The 20,287-nt window shown below is 42.4% G+C and overlaps 2 protein-coding genes across 2 annotated transcripts in view; one reads left to right on the forward strand and one right to left on the reverse strand.

Annotated features, from left to right (window-relative positions):
• The window catches only part of Prkra (protein activator of interferon induced protein kinase EIF2AK2), a 19,514-nt gene extending 12,983 nt beyond the window's left edge, over positions 1–6,531 (reverse strand). The window contains exons 1-3 of the mRNA XM_031370705.1: positions 6,244–6,531; positions 5,583–5,752; positions 1,893–1,974 (exon numbers count right to left, since the gene is read on the reverse strand). Of these exons, the coding sequence (XP_031226565.1) occupies positions 1,893–1,974; positions 5,583–5,752; positions 6,244–6,308 (317 nt within the window). The 5' untranslated portion in view covers positions 6,309–6,531. The remainder of the gene's footprint in view (positions 1–1,892; positions 1,975–5,582; positions 5,753–6,243) is intronic.
• Positions 6,532–8,843: 2,312 nt separating this feature from the next.
• Positions 8,844–17,911, forward strand: Pjvk (pejvakin). The gene is made up of 6 exons (XM_031370706.1): positions 8,844–9,203; positions 9,964–10,159; positions 11,062–11,203; positions 14,920–15,037; positions 16,638–16,736; positions 17,554–17,911. Exons 1-6 carry the CDS (start codon positions 8,993–8,995, stop codon positions 17,844–17,846), a joined length of 1,059 nt encoding a protein of 352 aa, XP_031226566.1. The 5' UTR covers positions 8,844–8,992; the 3' UTR covers positions 17,847–17,911.
• The last annotated feature ends 2,376 nt before the right edge of the window (positions 17,912–20,287 follow it).

A 20,287-nucleotide genomic window follows, 5' to 3' on the forward strand; every position in this document is an offset into this window, starting at 1 on the left:
AAAAAAAAAAAAAAAAGACAACCATTAGCCAGAAAATTTAGCCTAGCAGTGTGGTAACACAGACTATAAATGCATTTTCATCCAGATATCCAGGCATGAAAAATTCATTCCGTCATCTGCTCGACATATAATCCTCTAAGATTTTGATGTATCTTGCATGTGTGTGGGAGGGGGGATTTTAACCAGGGGACAGAGAACAGTGTCTTCAAGGGAGTTTGAAATGACCAGTTATTTGGGAAATCAATGCCTACTTCTGAAGAAGCTGCACTCCACATTGACAACCACCTAAATAAACAACTGAAGGGACATTCCTGCCATGACACAAGATTCAGCTACTGCCATCTCCTCCAACTGGCACATTTAACACAGACTGGTGAAGTAGACAAGCCTCCCCTTACAATGCTGCATGCTGAAGCTATGCAAATAATTGGGATGTAGCAGTGAGAAGGTCCTGGAGTAGGCCTGTAGGCCTGACTACAGCTTAGTGATTCTCATCTTATTGGCCAAGAAGCACAAATACATAGCAAAGTTTGCTTACTATTACAAACGCAAAGTAAAGGTTCATGGGTGACAAAGTGAAGTGCCCACACGCCGAGAGGATCTGCCGGGTGCTGATTTCTACAAACACTCTGGCATGACCTTTGGGTTACATAGATCAGCAAGGTCACCAACAGGTGGAAGTGCTCAAAAGCTGGGCTACTGGAACTGTGAACTGAAAGCCAGCATAAGTCATGGGTATTCAGGACCATAGGGAGGTATGCAGCACCAGTGAGCTTCAAGACTGGCCTGGGGCAAGCACTTATCTTGAAAGTAAGTATGTCACTATCTTAAAATTACCCAAAAGCTTGAGAATGACTCGAAGAGAGAGCTATGGCATGGAGCCTAAATATACTCCTAAATCTGTAAGTCTCACTGTGGTTACAGAACAAGAACACCAACTATGGGCAGATTACACAAGACTAAACTCCAGGCACCTCTGGGTGTGTGTAAAAGAAGTTGAAGGTACGCCTTGTTCTACAGTGTGCCCAGTGGAAACCGTAGACTCCATTTATGAGATGCACAATGCTGTAGGACCAACACTCTTTCTAAAAGCACTGACACCAGCAAACATTTCCATTTGGAAATATCTAGAATTACTACCCCACTTACCATCCCCCTATATTTGATACAGGAAATCTTGATCCTTTTTCCAAATGAGAACTCCTAAGAGTACTTTCAGCTAGAGTGACACATGCCTATAATACTAACCTCAAGGAGGATAAGGTGGGAGAACTGTTAGTTGGAGGCCAGCCTGGGCTACATAGTAAATTTGTGGCCAGCTAGGCTACAAAAGGCAAAGTAGGACCATCTCTTAAAAGGAAAAAAAAGTTGGCCAGGTACTGGTGCCACACGTCTTTAATTCCAGCACTCAGAAGGCAGAGGCAGGTGGATCTCTGTGAGCTGGAGGCCAGCCTGGGCTACAGAGCTAGTTCAAGGACAGCCAAGGCTATACAAATAGACTGTCCCCCTACCCCCACAAAAAAAACCTGAAAAGAAAAAAATTACTACTTTCACTGACTTTTTCCATCTTACACCTTATTTATTTAGTGTACAAATAATGGATCAAAGTTAACATATTCATACTAAGAATATTAGTATCTGCCACAAATACTGACTGCTCTCCATCATCCAGTGAAGCCTAGTTCATGACAGCTTTCCTTTAACAGTTAACTAGCATATTGAACAGGCTTAAATGGTCTTTAATGGATGGCAGGCTTTTCCCAGATACAGAGTTTTAGAGTGATGATATTAACAACTGTCTGCTCTGTTGCTTTTGAGAGCATATGAAAATGTTTCATCTTACCTCAGCCATGAAAATTTTGAGCTGCGGAATACAAAGAAATTTAGCTCACCAAATACTTGCATTGGCTTTCAAAATGTTTATGGCGGCCTCTGCAGCTCTGTGCTTCGCCAGCTTCTTACTCGTACCTTCACCTGAATTAAAGATGGGAGAAAAGAAGTTCTTAGTCTCTGTGGAGAAGAATGGGTTTCATAGCTGTGGCCATAATGCAGAACAAAGTCACTATATGCATGAGGTTAGTTATATTAGTAAAACTCTCAATACGTGAAATCGACACACTAAAGCCAGTTTTAAAAATTCGACTTATTTGAATTTAGGCATCCCTGTATAAAACACTATTTCTATACCATATGTGTGTACTATATAAAATGGGAATAAGCTAGACCCTGTCACACCTCCTGGAGAAACAGAACTCAGCATTTTGTTCTTCCATTATCCCAAGATAGAGAAGAAATTCTTCTCCAGCAGGCTTTCCTTAAAGAACAGCCACTGACTGCCCCTGTTCGAGCTAAGCAGGCAAGATTACACATTGACTGAGACAGAGAAGGGTAAGGAAAGCTTAGGTCACAAGTCTTCTACACAATCTGTATAGCTACATGGGTAGATATGGGGAGGATCAGGAAACTGACACACATCTTCATTTCAGCTACCGTACCAGGTAAATGGTGAGTAAAGCCCATCTTTTCCTTCTGAGTTCAAATCCTCAAACTCATAGAAAATGTTTTCAAGTATGACCCTCAAGAATCAGGACATAGAGCCCAATACTCTCTTATCTACTAAAACAGACACACTTGGGATATGGCACAAGGCTAAACAGAATCTCTTGTTCTCTAGGTCGAAGAGCCAAATGTCTGTTAAGAGATAGCTGAAAAACAAAGGGCATATTATAACAAGTTCATGCTGTAAGGGGGCAACAAGATCCGTGGCTTGCCACGTGTGGCCATGCAATCGCACCTATCCAGAAAGCTGAGACAGGAGCATTGAGACTTACGGGCTAGCTTGAGCTCCCACCAGACACTATGTCAAAACAAACAAACAAACAAGCAAACAAAAAAGTGGCTTAGCTACTTTTGGAGATACTCAGGAAGTTTTCCATGGAGGAAGGGGAACTATATGAACTACTAGAAGACAAGTCATGTGAGGAGGAGGCAAAGAACACCTTGGGCAGAGGAGCCCCTGCAAACGGTTCCGGGCGACACAGCACACAGTGTTCTCAAGGCACCAAGGAGTTGAAAATGAATAAAGCCCTTGAGAGTGATGAAAGGGATTCTGAGATGCAGGGGTGCAGGAAGAAGGGGTGGAGAAGCAGATTATACATCTGTCCTTTGCAAACCTTTGTTTGTATAAGAACTGTCAGGGAAGGTTTTCTTTTTAAAGCACATATTCTAATCTCACCATCTGGGAAGGGCCGGGTGCTCTGTATTCCTACCAAGTGTCTGGGCTGTACTGAGGCTCCTTTCGGACATTGTAAGAAGCTTTTAAATCATGCTAGCAAGTTGGGGTTTGTTTTAAGTTTGCAAGATGGGAAGATTACTAAATGGACTAAAAAGAAAGGAAAAGAAAAGAAAAGAAGAGGGAGACAAATTTGAATGCTAGAAAAAGCATTTGGAGTTAGGCAATGGTGGTACATACCTATAAACCCAGAGTTTGGGAGGCTGAAGCAGGACAGAAAAAAAAAATCAAGGTCAGCTTGGGCTACATAGTAAGTCTCTGCTTCAAAACTGCAACTAAGAACACTAGCTGTCCTGCAGAGAATGCACACCATAAGACTCCAAATTGAAAGGGCAGTTACAAGATAGGAACTTTAGTCCAAGAGAAAGGTAACAATGGTCTAGACCAATGGTTCTCAACCTGTGGGTTTTGGCCCCACGCCCCTCAGGGGTTAGATATATTACAATTCATACCAGTAGCAAAATTATGAAGTAGCAATAAAATGAAGTATGTAATTTCGTAAGTTATGAAGTAGTAACAAAATAATTCTAGGGTTGGGGCCACATAATATGAGGGACTGAATTAAAGGGTTGCAGTATTAGGAAGGTCGAAAACAGCTGCTCTAGAGCAGAGGTAGCAAGAGAGAGAGAGAAGCTGACTCAACAGCTATCCAGAAGACAGGGGTTTATGGCAAAATAGACACAAGGACAGGGAGAAAAGGGAACAGGGCAGAGTCAGGAAGACAACCTCAAGCTTCTATTGACCAACTGACTGTGGTGCCTACCAGGCCAAAAAAGAAAAAAGGGAATGTAAGGAAAAAAAAGAAACTGAGTTTAAGTGAAAATATGGTTAAGTTTAGGACAAGAGTCTGAGATGTCTTTCCCTAATATGCCCAAGCAAAGATACCCAGAAAGCACATAGGCAGATATGCTCTGTACCTAGCTGAAGACAAAGATTTCAGAGTTCAGTCTTTAGATAGTCACTGAAGCTGGGAAGGCCGAGAAGTTACTGCAGGAAGACAGGGTTGTGTGAGAGGGATCTAAGGTAGAATGGTTGAAATAGGTTGCTCATCTCTAACCCAAATACATTAAAGGGGAAAATGGCTTTTTCCCCCCTTGAACATTCCTCCCAAATATTTGAAAAATGACCAGCTAAAGTAGTAACTTAATTCTAACCTTGTGGATTTCTAGAAGGAAACCCCCAGTGCATACCTACAACCCATCTGTCCCACACACAAAAATTTAAAAAGCTTCAGTTTTCTTGAAGTTGCTCCAATGAATATAGGCAACCTCAGATCCCCATATTTGAATATGTGATGTGCTCAGACTAGCTGACAGTGGAACTTTAGCTTTTCCTAATTTTTTTCTTTGTATAAATATACAAATTAAACTATGCAACAATTTTTGTGTTTTCAACTAAATAGGTATGTAGGTATAAAATAATGTCCCCGTTTACAAACAGCAACTTGTAACTGTTTTCTCAGGCTCAGACTGAAAGAAGGCATGAATCTGAACTTTAAAACTTCATTGTTGTGTGACCTTGGGCATGTGGCTTATGAAAAGGTCTTTAAAGTTGCTACTTCATGAAAAAAAGGGAGGGGGCGGTGGTGGCAGCCCTTTAATCCCAGCACTTGGGAGGCAGAGGCAGGTGGATTTCTGAGTTCGAGGCCAGCCTGGTCTACACAGTGAGTTCCAGAACAGCCAGGGCTACACAGAGAAACCTTGTCTCGAAAGACAAACAAAAAAGGGGGGGGTGAGGTGAACAATTTTATACAAAATACCTATATAGCATCTAGAACTAGAAGCTACTGTGCTTGGAGGGATACGCCTTGGAGGGATTACAGTATGGGAGTCTTCTACCTTTCCCTAATTTTTCATGGACACAGACTCAGGCATGGTACCAAGAATACAAAGCTCCAGATCTGTGTATAAAAAGGGAAACTCGGAAAATTCTGACGCCATGCCTACTAGCCTCTGCATTGGTAACTTTGTAACACTGAAAGGCGATAGCACCCATGGACTTAGCTATCCGAGCTCCAAGGATATTTCCAGTTTTTAATTCTTAAGAGGAACTTTAGCCAGCTCTCCAGGTATAGGAAAGTGTGCGGGATGCTTGGGGTTTCTGAGCTTCCTTACATCTTAGCAAGACAAAATTAGAGAGTGAAACAAATGAAGTTGATCCTGGAGTCTCTTGTCTTCAGAGTAAGCTCCCACAGCCGTCTTAATTAAAAAGGCACTTTTCCTTACTGAAAAGCAATACAGAATCAGGACCACCAATCCACATGGTCATGGAAAATTAACTGCATACAGACCTGTGCAAGTTATGTCACCAACGGTTACTCTGAAGGTGAAAGTGGGCACGTGTACTTGCACATCGGATCGTTCACACTCATACACTGGAATGTTCTTGGTCTTCATGCCGTATTCGTGCAATACCTGAATCGGTGTTTTCCCAGGCTTAGCTGTTATCATCTTGCCCAAACTGCAAAAACCAGAAAGAAAAAAAAACGTATACTTTGCAAAAGCATCCACTTGTCAGTTTTGACAGTCACAAATGGTGACAAAAAGGTTCTGCAGCTCCCCAGCAGCCAGGGTCAGTGGCAAGGCCTGGGAGCTCACCTGTCCCCGGTTGCTGCAGCCCGTGGAGGAGAGTGCAGAGGTCTGTATAGAGAACTTGAGAGCGGTGGGAGGGATGCTGAAAAAAACCTGGTGGGCTTGGACGCAGCAGGCTAAATCAAGTCTACACCCGGGTCTGCGCCGCCACGCCGATCAAATCCTCCCGATCGCTAGCAGCCTAGGGTCACCAGAGGGGCGGGGCGCGTAGCAGACCCCCAGGGCCCGGAGGGCGGGCTCAGCGCCACGCCGGGGGAGGGAGGGAGCTTTACCCAGAATGCTGCCCGACAGCCGGCTCCCCGCCCCTGCCCCACTGCCCACCCGTCTTGGGCCTTGCGGCCTCGACGGCCCAGCGCTGACCTGAAGGTCCCGCTGTCCTCGCGCTGCAGCGGCGGGGCCTCGGCACGATGCCTGCTATGGGACATGGCGAGAAGGGACGGCTGGTCACAGCAATCGAGAGAAGTGCGGATCTGGGTCCTCCCTCTCCACGTCGGCCAGTTCCCGAGAGGAGCGTGCCCGCGCTGCCGCTTGGACTCCCCTCTGATCGCTGCTTGCCTCCCTCCAGAAAAGGGACAGGCGGAGAGGGAAGGAGAGGCGGGGCCTCGGCGCGGAAGAGCCGGCCACACCCCTTCTCTGCCCCGCCTCTCTGCCCCGCCCCTCTCTGCCATGCTCAGCCTCTCGATGTTCCTGCTCCACTTTGCCACAGTGCTCAGCGCTTTCCCGGTTCGCCGGGCTCCGCCCCCTCTGCCAAGTTTCTGTCCTTCCCAGCTACTGCAGGCGCCCCCGCTCCACTTCCTAAGCTTCGGAGCGCCCGGCCCCGCCCCTCCTGCGGCCTGGATCCGCCCTCTCTGACAGTCTTGGCTCTTCCCAGCTTCTGCAGGCGCCCCCGCTCCACTTCCTAAGCTTCGGAGCGCCCGGCCCCGCCCCTCATCCTTCTAGGCCCCGCCTCCATGCCTGTCCCGGCTCTTCCCGGCTCCTGCCTGCACCCCGCTTCGGTTCCCGGAGTTTCCCCTCCCGCCTTTAGTGGTGCAGAGCCTCAGTCCTTTGTCCTCAGAGGGAGGCGGCTTCCTTCTCGGCGAGAGAGCTTGTAGTAGGCCACGAGCCTAGCACGTTTGAGGAGCAAGGAAGAAAGATGAAGGGTTGGACTACTTTAAGAAAAGATTTGAAGATTCGAATGCAAAATTGCTAAGAAAATTCCGGATCTTGGCCGGGGAAACTTGAGACCCTTGGGGGTTGGCAAGGGGGCCGCAGGCTATCCTGGTATGAGGATAGTTAAAGAGCCCTGGATCCCAGGGCCTGCTGCTGCCTGGCAGGCTTAGGATACTGGTTCTCATCCTTCCTAATGCTTGTGACCCTTTAATACAGTTCCTCATGTTGTGGTGTCACCACCCCCCACCTCCACCCTCGCCAATCACAATATTATTTCTTGCTGCTTCATTTCTGTAGTTTTGCTACGATAATGCAACCCCTGAGGGGGTTGCAAGCCACAGGTTTAGAACCTCTGCTTTGGGAGGTGCTGGAGGTGGCGTGCTTAGCAAGGATATTTAGACCAGTTTCCCGGAGTGCTATTCTGGCTGACTTGTGCAATGGGGAGTGATGACATTACTCTGGAACGCTCCATCTTCAGAGTGTGTTGTGGGCGTGTCAGTGTGACAGTGCCACAGAGAGTCTTAGAGGTTTGTGAACTACTTGCACACTGGCTCCAGAGTTTACTTAATACTCTAGAATTGAATTCTAGAAATGTTCTCACGGGAAGACTCCTAAAAGTTTTTTTTTTTTAATGGAATTTTTAGGTTGGTGTACAAAAGTATTTGGTTCTGTGATGGAAATTTGTTTTAGTTGTATGAGAGCCCAAATACTTGGAAGCAAGAAAAAAAATATCCACCGGGCAGTGGTGGCACATGCCTTTAGTCCCAGCACTTGGGAGGCAGAGGCAGGCGGATTTCTGAGTTCGAGGCCAGCCTGGTCTACAGAGTGAGTTCCAGGACAGCCAGGGCTATATAGAGAAACCCTGTCCCAAAAAAACAAAAAATAAAAATAAATAAATAAATAAGTAAATAAATAAAAATAAAAAGAAAGAAAAAAAAGAAAAAAATCCATAATCAAACCAAATTGAATTCTACTGGGGCTTAGGTTAAGCTTATTCTCTCTGCATAAAGTACATGGGTTACAATCCTATTACACTTATGTGTTAATGAATATCATATTGTAACAACCACAGAGACACTCAAAATATATCAACCACCTATGGCCATACAGTACAGTATTGGTTTGTTTCTAGAATTTAAATGGGTCCACAAAAATTCCTTGAAAATAAGCCAAAATTTTACATAACTATTTTTGTAGGCTGAGTAATTGGATAACAGTGAGCAACAAAAAAGAGGGAAAATTCAGCAGGACTCTATCAGTTGGTGTAGTCTAAGCCATTAGTTTCAGAGTTAGAGCCTTCCATAGTAGTTTTTAATATGTAATGTAATAGTAACTAAAAGCCTTCAATACCCTATAGAGATCTGCATCCAATTGTTTCTCTATAGTATGTGAATTGATACTTGGTATTAAATACATAGTTTCATAAGCATACAAAATCCTGGATGAGGGATGTAAGGATCTGTACACAATGAAGGTTCAAAAAGTGCTTTTCTGTTGCCAAAATTTGCCTGGACTTGTGAAGGAATTCCTCTGGATGATGGTCACTACATATCATATCCAGGCCTAATGTTAGGGCCCACTTGCACCATTTCCTATAGGACTTCAAGCCTCTTTCCAACTGGTTCATTGCTTGGGGCAAAGCCCTCTCAACTGTGGTCTCCTCGAGGACGTTTGAATTTGTTTTCAGTATATATTTTAGCTCAGTAGATGGCCATTCCAAGTTAGACTTACTTTTAGTGTATCATTTACACTACTATCTATTATTCATTACCAGAGCTCATGAAGAGAGGCGCTGTCGTAAATTGCACACCAGCAAACTACTTGGTGAGTGTGTGCTTCATAGTTCTAACCTGCGTAACTGTATTTAACATCAAGGAAGGCTTAGTTTGGTGTCTGATTCTCTTCTTCAAAAATGGGTTCGTTGCCTGAGGGTCGCAGTTGATGACGCCTTGATATTAATATGTTTGCTGCTGCTACCAAGAGCTTCGTTAAGCAAGTTGGAGATGGAGGGAGATTAGTTCCTGTCCCGAGCCTCAGCGAAGCTGACAAGTACCAACCCCTGAGTCTGGTAGTGAAAAAGAAGCGGTGTTTTCTGTTTCCTAGATGCAAGTTCACATCCACGCCTTTCACACTTAAGGATATTCTCTTGGGAGACCGAGAAATTTCAGCTGGTAAGTTTAAATGCTTAGGAGTGACTCATGATGGGCCTCTACCATTGATATCCTAAAAGAGGTTATATGGATTAATTACATTAATAATACACATTTTATGAATAAAATCAACTTTTATGTGGTAGTAATATCATTAAGGTGAACAATGCTTAAGTCTTTATAGTTTCAAATTGCTTATTGCTTAATTTTAAAATCAGTTATAAGTTGTTTTTAACTAAATGGGCTTAGAAAAATGATGTATTTTGACCTGTATAATGTAGGATATTATTGGGTCTTACCCATTTCACATGATCAAATAAATGAAAGTAATTTGAATTATTTTACAGTTTATTACGATAAGTAAACTCTTTTTTTTTTAAAGTACTGGGAGATTGAATTTGAATTTTCCTGCTTACAAACATGCACTTTGCCAACTGAACCATCTCCCAACTCTGAAACGAATTTTTAAATCTAGATTATAAAACAGGCATGATAGCTAGTCATTGGTTACGGATATTTGTCTTTCTTTCAACTACCCAATAGATCTTTATTGATGTATATGTATTCTGTTATATGAACAGAGAATTTGAGGTCCCGTTAAGTATTCTATTATTTCCTTTTAGAGTATAATTGCCTGAAAAGCTACTTTCCATATTATTTGAAATGCCGTTTAATTAATATTTGGGCCAAAGAATTTTTCAGTCATGTTAACATGATAATACCTAAAGTCTACTTAAGATGAATTTGAGACTTTAAAAAATATGAAGTTTCTTCTCCTAAGGTATTTCATCTTATCAGTTACTGAATTATGAAGACGAGTCAGATGTTTCCCTCTATGGAAGGCGAAGCAACCATATTGTGAATGATGTTGGGATTAATGTTACTGGATCTGATTCCATCGCAGTCAAAGCTTCATTTGGTGTCGTGACAAAACATGAGGTGGAAGTGTCGACATTACTCAAGGAGATTACTGCACGGTCAGTACAAACGGTCCTGTACACTGCGGCGTTCTCGTTAGATGGTTTGACTGTGTCACCTCCACTGCGAAGAAGGCTTCAGACATTTGGGTTCTGTTTTATAAGTTAATTGATATATATTTTCTTATTCATTTGGAAGACTACATGTTAGCAGCTAGTTAATACCTTTACCCAATCAAAATCTATTTGATAAATATTTTCAGTTGTTTCATTTATTAAAAAAAATTCACTACATGGTGAGTTCAAGTCCATCTTGGGCAAATTATTGAAAATCTGTCTCAAACTAAAATCAAAATCACTGAGTGACAAGGAGATAGCTCAGTGATAGAATGTTCTCCTGCCATGCACAAAGCCCTGGGTTCAGTCCCTGGTTCTCTCTCTCTCTCTTTTTTTTTTAAGATTTATTTACTTATTTATATGTATATGAGTACACTGTAGCTGTACAGATGGTTGTGAGCCTTCATGTGGTTGCCGGCTCTGCTCTCTCCTGCCCAAAGATTTATTTATTATTATAAATAAGTACACTATTGCTGTCTTCAGACACACCAGAAGAGGGTATCAGATCTCATTAGAGGTGGTTATGAGCCACCATGTGGTTGCTGGGATTTGAACTCAGGACTTTTGGAAGAGCAGTCAGTGCTCTTACCTGCTGAGCCATCTCACTAGCCCTCAGTCCCTGGTCCTACAGAACTAAACAAGTCATGCCTCCACTCTATAAAACAAGAAAAACGAAGGGAGAGGCAAACTAGTCAAGTGATTTTGTTGATATTTTCTGATTTTTATTATGCCTATTTCGATTCACACACATAGTTAAGGTGGGCCCCGAATAACACAAAGAGTACCTTCAATTCTGTATGATCACATATTAAAGCACCTTATGCACGTGTCTTTTTTTATTCTAGAAAAATTAACTTTGACCACAGTTTGATCCGCCAATCAAGGAGCAGCAGGAAGGCTGTGCTGTGCGTGGTCATGGAGAGCATCAGAACCACACGGCAGTGTTCCCTGTCAGTGCACGCTGGGATTCGAGGGGAAGCCATGCGGGTAAGGCACACTCAGGCCTTCACTAACTAACAGCTACTATGGAGTTTAAAAAAAAAATTACTCATAATAGGTTGTGCCTTTCTTCTTCTTTTTTTTTTTTTAGATTTATTTGTTTATTTTATGTATGTGGGTACACTGTCTCTGTCTTCAGACACACCAGAAAGAGGGTATCAGATCTCATCACAGATGGTTGTGAGCCACCATGCGGTTGCTGGGAATTGAACTCAGAACCTCTGGAAGAGCAATCGGTGCTCTAAACTACTGAGCCATCTCTCCAGCCCAGGTTGTGCCTTTTATCAGAGGCAGAAAAAGAAAAGAAAAAGAAAAAGAGCCTCGGTTGTGTAGGGCTTCACTCTGGAGTGGTTGTGCTTCAGAATAAGGAAACCAACCAAAATAATTTGGGTTTTAACTGTGTGTACTACAATACAAACAAATCACTAATCCTTGTGAATTTATGTATATACTGGAGTCTCTCCAATTAAATAGTACCTCAGTGGTGTATTAACAGCAAATAGTAAGTCCGCATGTCATATGCTTTGATTTTATTTATTTATTTATTTATTTATCTATTTATCTATTTATTCATTTTTAGTTCTATTTTTAAGAAATTCTATTCATACTGAATTTTTAGAAGTTGAGGTTTTAGTTAATTTTTTTATTTGCTTATTTATTTAGTGGTGTGAGTGTGTGTGTGTGTGTGTGTGTATGTGTGTGTACACATGCTACAGTGTACATGTTGAAGTCAAAGGACAAATTGTGGGACTCAGTTTTTTCCTTCCACATATGTATCATAGTGAGCAAAACCAGGTGGTCAGGAACTATGGTAAGTGCTTTTCTCCAGTGAGCCATCTCAGCAGCCCTGAATCTATATTTTATATTAACCTAGTTTTTCTAATTAATATCATCAATAACCAAATAGGCTTCATTTTGTGTTAAATCCTTTTAAAAGTTGTTAACGAGGCATGGAGAGGTAAGAAAACTGGGTGCCTTTCTAGAGGACCCATATTTGGTTTCTAGCATCTGTAAGGTGGCTCATAATTGACTGTAACTCCAGTTCCAGGGGTTCTGATGCCTTCTTCTGGCCTCTGCAGGCACTGCACACACATGTGCATTTATTATATGCACGTAGGCACTCACACACACATACACATACAATACAAATAAATAAATCTTTAGAAAGTCAAAAAATAGACAATTATTCACATTGTTTATCCTTACCGACCTGTGACACCTAGTAAGTATTTGATAAGATTAAAGCCAACTATTAGGTGACAGTAAAGAAAATGAAATTATGCTCTCTGTAGGAAAATGGATGGAACTGAAAGTTTTCAATGAAATAAGCCAGAGTCAGACAAATATTGCATATTTTCTCTCATATGTAGAACTGAGCTTTAAAGGTGTGTGTATGTGTGTGTGTGTGTGTGTGTGTGTGTGTGTGTGTTTATGTGTGTGCATGTTTATGTGTTTATGTGCAGGTCATGAAAACTATGAAAGGGAAGGAAGAGATTGTGGGGAAGGTAACAGGGTAAATATGATGTGAAAGTGGCAGGAAGGGTGACTTGAAGGGTGGAGACCGGTGTGAAGGTGGAAAGCAGAGGGAGGTGACAGAGGACAGGTTAGAACAATGCACATGACACACACAATCATTATGAAACCCGAGAGATGATATATCTTTTACATTTGTAAAGTGGGATGTGGGGTGTCTCTGTCTGTGAAGTACTTGCTGTGCAAGCGTGAGGACCTGAGTTTGAACCCCAGTGACCACATGAAAGCCTCGTGTTGCACTGTGGCTGCAGTGTGGCCTGTGAGTTCAGCATGAAGGAGACAGCAGAGAGAGGACATTTCCTGGGGCTTGTTGGCCTACTGACAGCCTTGCCCAGTCAGTGAGCTCCAGGCTGAGTGAGAGACTATCTCAAAAACAAACAAATAAATAAATAAAAAGTGGAGAGTGATAGAGGGAAACCCTTAAGGTTGACCTCTGACTTCCATATGTATCATGTACCCCCATGCATGTGCGCGAGTACACACATACACACACACACACACACACACACACACACACACACACACAGGAAAGAAAAAAGGAAGAAAGAAAGAAAAAAGAAAGAAAGGAAGGAAGAAAGGAAGGAAGGAAGAAAGGAAGGAAGGAAGAGAAAAAATTCATCTCAGAACTTGGGAATAGACGTGTGCCAGCAGGGGTTCAATCCATAGGAACAATGTTATTGCTGGATAGGATAGGAAATATTAGTTCTGGTGGCTCATGGCACAGCATAATGAACATAATTAACAATGTATTCTATTTCTCAAAATGGTTAGGGGAAAGGTGTTATGTTTTGTAATATGGCAGTATGATGTGGCAGGAGGGAGTGCCTTAGCAGGCCCATGCTGAAGCATCTCCCACCCCCACTCCCCAGTTACCAACCACAAGATTGGTGTAGTATAAAATGAAGTTTATTTTGGGGCATGAGAAGGGGAATGAGAAGAGAGTGTGGGAAAGAAAGGGGACAGAGAGAAAGAAGGGAAGAGACTGGCTGGAAACAAGTGGAGGAGAGGGGGGAAGAGGACAGGGAGGAAGGGAGGGGGAAGGAGGGAGAAAGGGGAGAGAGGGAGAGACAGAGAGAGAGACAGACCGACAGAGAGAGAGAGAGAGAGAGAGAGAGAGAGAGAGAAAGAGAGAGAGAGAGAGAGAGAGAGAAAGAGAGAGCGCTTTAGCACTGCCTGTGAGTGCAAACAGTCCTTTTATAAGCCAGGCTCATACCTGGATGTTGCTAGGTAACTGTTGGGCTGTTGGGTGGAGCCTAGAAACAATGCTAACAAAAGGGATGTTTCATGATAAAGAAACAGTGAAAGTTTAAGGCAGTGGATTAAAGCATTTCCCTAATTAATTAATACCGAGTTGATCACAGTCCAACAGGCATTGATTGTACCAAGCAGCCCTTTGCCTCTCATAGGTGTTTACAATATGGTTGATAATTCACAAATAAAAAAATAAAAAACAAACCACTTGTTATAAATAACAGACTAGGGCCAGTGAGCTGGCTCAGTGACTAGAGAACTTGCTGCTCAAACCTGGTAACCTGAGCTCAATCCCCCAGGACCCATGACAGGAAGAGAGGACCGATTCCTGCATACACTGGCATGCACAGCACCCCACACACATTACATCTTAAAAAAAATACAGGCCTAAATAGCCCTTTGCAGCCCTCTCCCGTTGCAATTGATCTATGTAAGACAACCAAGACATTTCTAAAACACTAAATTCCTTCTCATGAAGATCTCTCAATTGTATCCATCACTTCATTATGAGGGTTCTGTTCAGAATCTATATTCAGCTACCTCCAACTTCTGATCAGCATAGGTCTTTTAAGGGGCACAAGCTGAAACATTTACTTGATGGTAGCCATGCTAGTGACTGGGAAAGCTGGCAAGGCTGTGTGTGGGGCTTCTGATGGGTGAGGCTGAAAGAAAAGGGTTTCCTGCAAGAACCCTGGTGAGACTAATCATTGGCGTCAGTCCTAATGTGAGAAAACTGAAAGGTCCCTATCATAGACCTCCCTTGGGTCTCCATAACAACACTTAATGGAGGCGGGGCAGCTCTTGGGTAGGTGGCTGTGGTTTGGTTTGGGTGGGCTTATGGGAAGTTTGTTTCTCCACAAAGCTATCCTGCCCTGCCCTACTATGTAATGATATTATTTTATCTGTTTGTTTACTGTTAGTTTCATTTTATGGATGAACAGAATCCCAAGGGAAGGGAAAAGGCTATTGTTTTCCCAGCGCACACAACTATAGCTTTCAGTGTTTTTGAGCTCTTCATCTACTTGGATGGTGCCTTCGGTGAGTAACAGATGCACCTAAAAGCTCCAGCGATTATATTTTGAAGGAGAATGTGATAAAAATGAATCTTGCCCCTTTTCCTCTCTCCTTCCCTCCCCCACCCCCTCCCTCCTTCTTTCCCTCTCTCCTCTTATTTTGTGATTATAGAAGCAGGCTGGATATATATAGTATGGTCAGTCTTACACTAGGGTGAAGCAGCTGGGGAAACTTTCCCCTCCCACTTTCCCAGCACCTCCTTTGTGCTTCTTAGCGAAGGCTCTGTACTACCCCACTTACAGTTATAGATTGAGAATGAAATAAGGTCCATTGACAAAATATGCCTTAGCTTTTGTGGGAAGGGTAGTAAATGACTTTTTTGTTTGTTTGTTTGTTTGTTTGTTTTTCAACACAGGGTTTCTCTGTTTAGCCCTGGCTGTCCTGGAACTCACTCTGTAGACCAACCAGGCTGGCCTCAAACTCAAAGATCCGCCTGCCTCTGCCTCCCAAATGCTGGGATTAAAGGCATGCACCACCACCGCCTGGCAGTAAATGACTTCTAATAGATAGCTTGTGGAAGTTGCAAATAAGAAATCTGAAGGCAGTAAGATGCCTGAAGTATCTAGTGCCCAGATAGCTTGTATTAATAAATATTTATATGTTTAGACATAACTTCCTAGCTACACTCTTCCTTAAAACAATAATAAAAATCCACTTTAGAATATATATATGTATATTATTCATATATATATATATATATATATATATATATATATAGTACTTCCTCTACAATTACTATCTTGCATGGTAGCTCAATGCAGCTTACTTTAGATTTCTACATTTCACAGGATTTCAAAGCTAGTTAACGGCCTGCCAGAACAGTACCAGATGTAGCTCCAAAAGAACTAGGCAAAAGAGTCTCCTAGCTATCTATGGTAATTTGCATTTGTAGAGCTTCTTTTGTTAACTTCTGTTTGTGGTCCTGGGGAAGGGGATTAGGAAGTCTAGAAAGGAAACTGTGTTCTAAGTAAACTCACCCCGGAACCCTGTAACAGCTGGGTCTTGCAGTTCCATTGACTGTAGGCAGGAGGATAAAATGGCATTCATCAAAATGTAATCTTGTCCATGAGAACATTTTTTGGCCTTCCATTCCGGGAAGTTGCGCTATAGGTATACTGAGACATACGTACAGTGATCAAGGAACAGCTTCTTTAGTTCCTAAGAGCAAAATATTGGAAACATCCTGAGGGAACCCATGAGCACCACAGAGGGGGACCAAACCATGACGAGTGGGTACCTCTGGGGATGCAGCGATCTCTAAGAGATGTTTTGAAGAACTGTGCATGATATGGAATTGTTTCTGGAAACATGCATAAGCTTGCACACCAGACCTCCCAGCACACACAGGGCTGGGAACTGGTTGGGTAGACATGTCACTGTATGATTTTAATCTCTGAATTTTGTACCTGTAAATATATCTTTTCCTCAAATGTGTGGTTTAGTTTTATTTAAAAAAAAAAAAAAAAAAACCTCTTTGAATTGCATGCTTGAGAATTCATACCACCTATGGAATACTCAGTAAGATGTAGTTGTTATAATAACAACTTCTCAAATTTGTTTGTAGACATTTGTGTCACATCAGTGTCAAAAGGAGGATTTGAGAGGGAAGAAACGACAACTTTTGCCATGTTCTACAGACTGAGAAATATACTCTTTGAAAGAAGTATGTCTGCAAATTTCTTGGTTTTTTTTTTTTTTTTTAATAGCTGAATAGTATTCCACTGTGTAGATGTACCACATTTTCTTTATCCATGTTTCAGCTCAGGGGCATCCAGGGTGTTCCCAGATTCTGGCTATTATGAATAAAGCTGCTATGAACATAGTTGAGCAAGTGTCCCTATAGGGTTGAGCATCTTTTGGGTATCTGCCTAGGAGCGGTACAGATGGGTCTCGAGTAGAACTATTCCCAGGTTTCTGAGAAACTGCCAAATTGATTTCCAGAGCAGTTGTACAAGTTTGAAATCCCATTCTTTCTGCTCCACATCCTCGCCAGCAAGTGCAGTCACTTGAGTTTTTAATCTTAGCCATTCTGATGAGTGTAAGATGGAATCTCAGAGTTCTTTCTACTTGGACTGCCTGGTTGGGCCTCAGTGGGAGAGGATATGTACTTAGTCCTGCTGGGACTAATGCCCCAGGGTGGGGTGGTACCCGATGGGGGCTTCCCCTCCTCTAAGGTAATGGGGGAGGAGGGGTTTGTAATGGTAGAACTGGGAGGAGAAGAGGGAGGGAGGGCTGTGATTGGGATATAAAGTGAATAAAAAATAAATTCTTGAAGAGAGAGGAGAGAGGCAGAGGCAGACAGTCTGCGGAAGGGTACTTGGGAGCCCCTTCTTCTTCCTGTACCAGCATGCAGCAGTAACTGTTAATATGTTTAAAGTCCAGTTGTTTTCTGATGGATGGTTTGGATTGACACCTTTATAAACAGTTTGGGGTACAGAGTTATTTGGACTTCTAACACATTTCTGGTTTCTGTTTTGCAGATAGGAGAGTGATGGATGCCATCTCTCGTTCCCAGCTTTACCTGGATGACCTCTTTTCTGACTTCTATGACAAACCTCTCAGCATGACTGACATTTCTCTCAAGGAGGGGACTCACATCCGAGTGAACTTACTAAACCACAACATTCCTAAAGGGCCCTGCATCCTCTGCGGAATGGGGAACTTGAAAAGGGAGACAGTTTATGGCTGCTTTCAGTGTTCCGTGGATGGCGTGAAGTACGTGAGGCTTCATGCAGTCCCTTGCTTTGATATCTGGCACAAGAGAATGAAATAAAAGGAAAAGGAACATGCTTTGTGGGTGTTTTATGTAGCCTTCCTTACCTTTAGGTTTGCCTGGATTTTTTTTTTTTAAAGCAGGAGAAGCTGGGAGGGATGGTGCATGCCTGTAGTTCTAGCTACTTGGGAGGCTGAGGCAAGAGGATAGCATGAGTCCAGGGGTTCTGGGTTGTAGTGCACCACATCAATTGGTTGTCTACACTAAGTTCGATGTGGTGACCTCCTGGTCCTGAATCTGGCATGGCCTTGGTGGGGACAGAACAACAAGGGTGGACAGCTTCCTCCTGTCCCTGGGACAGAGCCAGCAGGTGTGGGCCTCCACGAATGTCAATGGCTGCTGTGGGCATTAGGCTTGTAGTATAATAGTATACATATTTTCACGTTCCTCAGAGGAATGCCTTGTTAACGTTAATGACTCCATAATAATTTGAGACAGCTTGAGTCCAGGAGATGAAGGTGTGGCTAATGTCTCTGCAAAATGGTAAACATTGGGATCTTCAGCCTCCCTGAAGACTGTGGGAAAGAACTCTAAAAACATGGGCTTGAAAATATATAATTTCTCAACTATGGAAAAATTAAGAATGTAATATAAATTATATGAGGGGCTTCACGAATCTAAAGGAACAAAGGCAGCTGCATTAACGAGCCAGCTTGTCAGAAAGATACAAAAGCAGGCAGATTCCTGAGTTCGAGGTCAGCCTGGGACACACAGCGAGTCCAGACACCACACCAGAGTGGTAGAAATGGTCCCACCCAGCTAGTCTTCCAGTCACAGAGTCAGGCAGATCTCTGAACTCGTTTGCAATGTTAAAAGAAAATGTGTGCTTGTGGTCTCCTAAGAACTAAGGAGCTGAGGTCACTGGATGCTGATTCATAGGATAATCAAAAGGGAACCTGGAATAAATAACTGAATTGATATGTAAATAAAAAACTGGGCTTTTGGTCTGCAGGACGTGAGGTAGCCAAAAGCAATAGCAGTTCTGTAAAGTTTCCTCTAGGAAGAGCTGAGTCCTCTGGAGGTCTTTGGAGAGTAAAAACAGCCCTTCAAGATTCTTTTCTAAATTAAATATCTGACAAGGCTCTTTTAGAAAATGTTTTCTAGCAGCTATCTAGAGAAGACAGTCTGGAGTGAACATAACTCTTCTATAATTTTTTTTTCTGGCTTTCTGATTTTGATTAGAAAACCCAAGAATTACTTTGAGAATTTCTCTAAAGATTTCTGGCTTGGTTGGAAGATCTAAGAATTTTTAATAGCACTTTTTCTCCCAAACACCCCTCTCTCAGGAACCTGGACCTAGCCAAGGCTGGTGCTTAGCATCCCAGGAGCAGGGGACCACGAGGTTGCCTAAGGAGGGGTGAACAGGCCCAGGTGGGGCGGGGGAGCAGGAGGCCCTTCAGGTAACATTTTCCACCCATGAGATGATATTGCCGTTGTCTCTGCTTATACAAAACAAAGCTTAATTACAAAATTCAAAACAAGCACTCTTTCACAAATCTGTCCATTTCTTCATAACCATTTGGGAATCATCGTATCATTTTAAGTACCTTTTTATATACTCATATTTGTTCTAAATATAAATTTTATGTCTAATCACTTTTTAATTCAACAGTTAAAGACGACAAATGAGTACCGAGTGGTTACTTTAGTGACCTAGGTTTGGTACGAGAAGAAAGAAAAATGTGTTAATAATTTAATATATTCCTAAATGTTTAATTGTGGTATCAGATTAAAAACCCTGAGCTCAGCATGGGGCTCTGTGCACCACTAACAGTATGATTGGCAGTGGTAGAGGGTGGCCTTTCTGTCTAGTAATTTTGCTTTAAAGTTAAGGGAAACAGGACAGGACTTTGTCTTTGGAAATATTTAGTGGAGTTAATATATTTTGTTCTCAATTTTTGTGGGCTGAGGAAGTAGGATCTTGCTATGTTATCAAAGCTGTTCTCAAAATCCTGGGCTCAAGGGACCCGCCTACCTGAACCCCAGGACTAGGATACATGCCACTATGTGTTTTTCAAATACGTTTTTTTTTTGTTTGTTCTTTAGATTTATTTATTTTATTTATATATGAGAACACTGTCATTGTCTTCAGACACACCAGAAAAGGGCATCAGATCCCCTTACAGATGGTTGTGAGCCACCATGTGGCTGATAGGAATTGAACTCAGGACCTCTGGAAGAGCAGTCAGTGCTCTTAACCGTTGAGCTATCTCTCCAGCCCTTCAAATATGTTTTTATCTACTCTCTAAGACATCTGAAAATTTTGTATACCAACAACTAATTCTTTTATAAAAATAATTGTAAAAATGTTTTTAAATTCCAGTTTTAAAATGAGTAAGAATATTCAGGCCAAGGTATAAAGCAATCCTGTAGATGCAGAACATCTACTTGGCCTGTATGTAGAACGGGGAATGGGGGAATGACATATTTAAATTATTATT

The sequence above is a fragment of the Mastomys coucha genome, unplaced genomic scaffold, assembly GCF_008632895.1.
Source record: "Mastomys coucha isolate ucsf_1 unplaced genomic scaffold, UCSF_Mcou_1 pScaffold15, whole genome shotgun sequence".
NCBI classification, from domain to species: domain Eukaryota; kingdom Metazoa; phylum Chordata; class Mammalia; order Rodentia; family Muridae; genus Mastomys; species Mastomys coucha.

What these genes read in the sequence shown, in the direction of transcription:
- Pjvk (XM_031370706.1), top strand. Translation starts at nt 8,993, where the DNA reads ATGTTTGCTGCTGCTACCAAGAGCTTCGTTAAGCAAGTTGGAGATGGA. An exon ending in AGACCGAGAAATTTCAGCTG is followed by an intron (nt 9,204 to 9,963) that starts GTAAGTTTAAAT and finishes TCTTCTCCTAAG; the next exon opens with GTATTTCATCTTATCAGTTA. An exon ending in TTCGAGGGGAAGCCATGCGG is followed by an intron (nt 11,204 to 14,919) that starts GTAAGGCACACT and finishes GTTTACTGTTAG; the next exon opens with TTTCATTTTATGGATGAACA.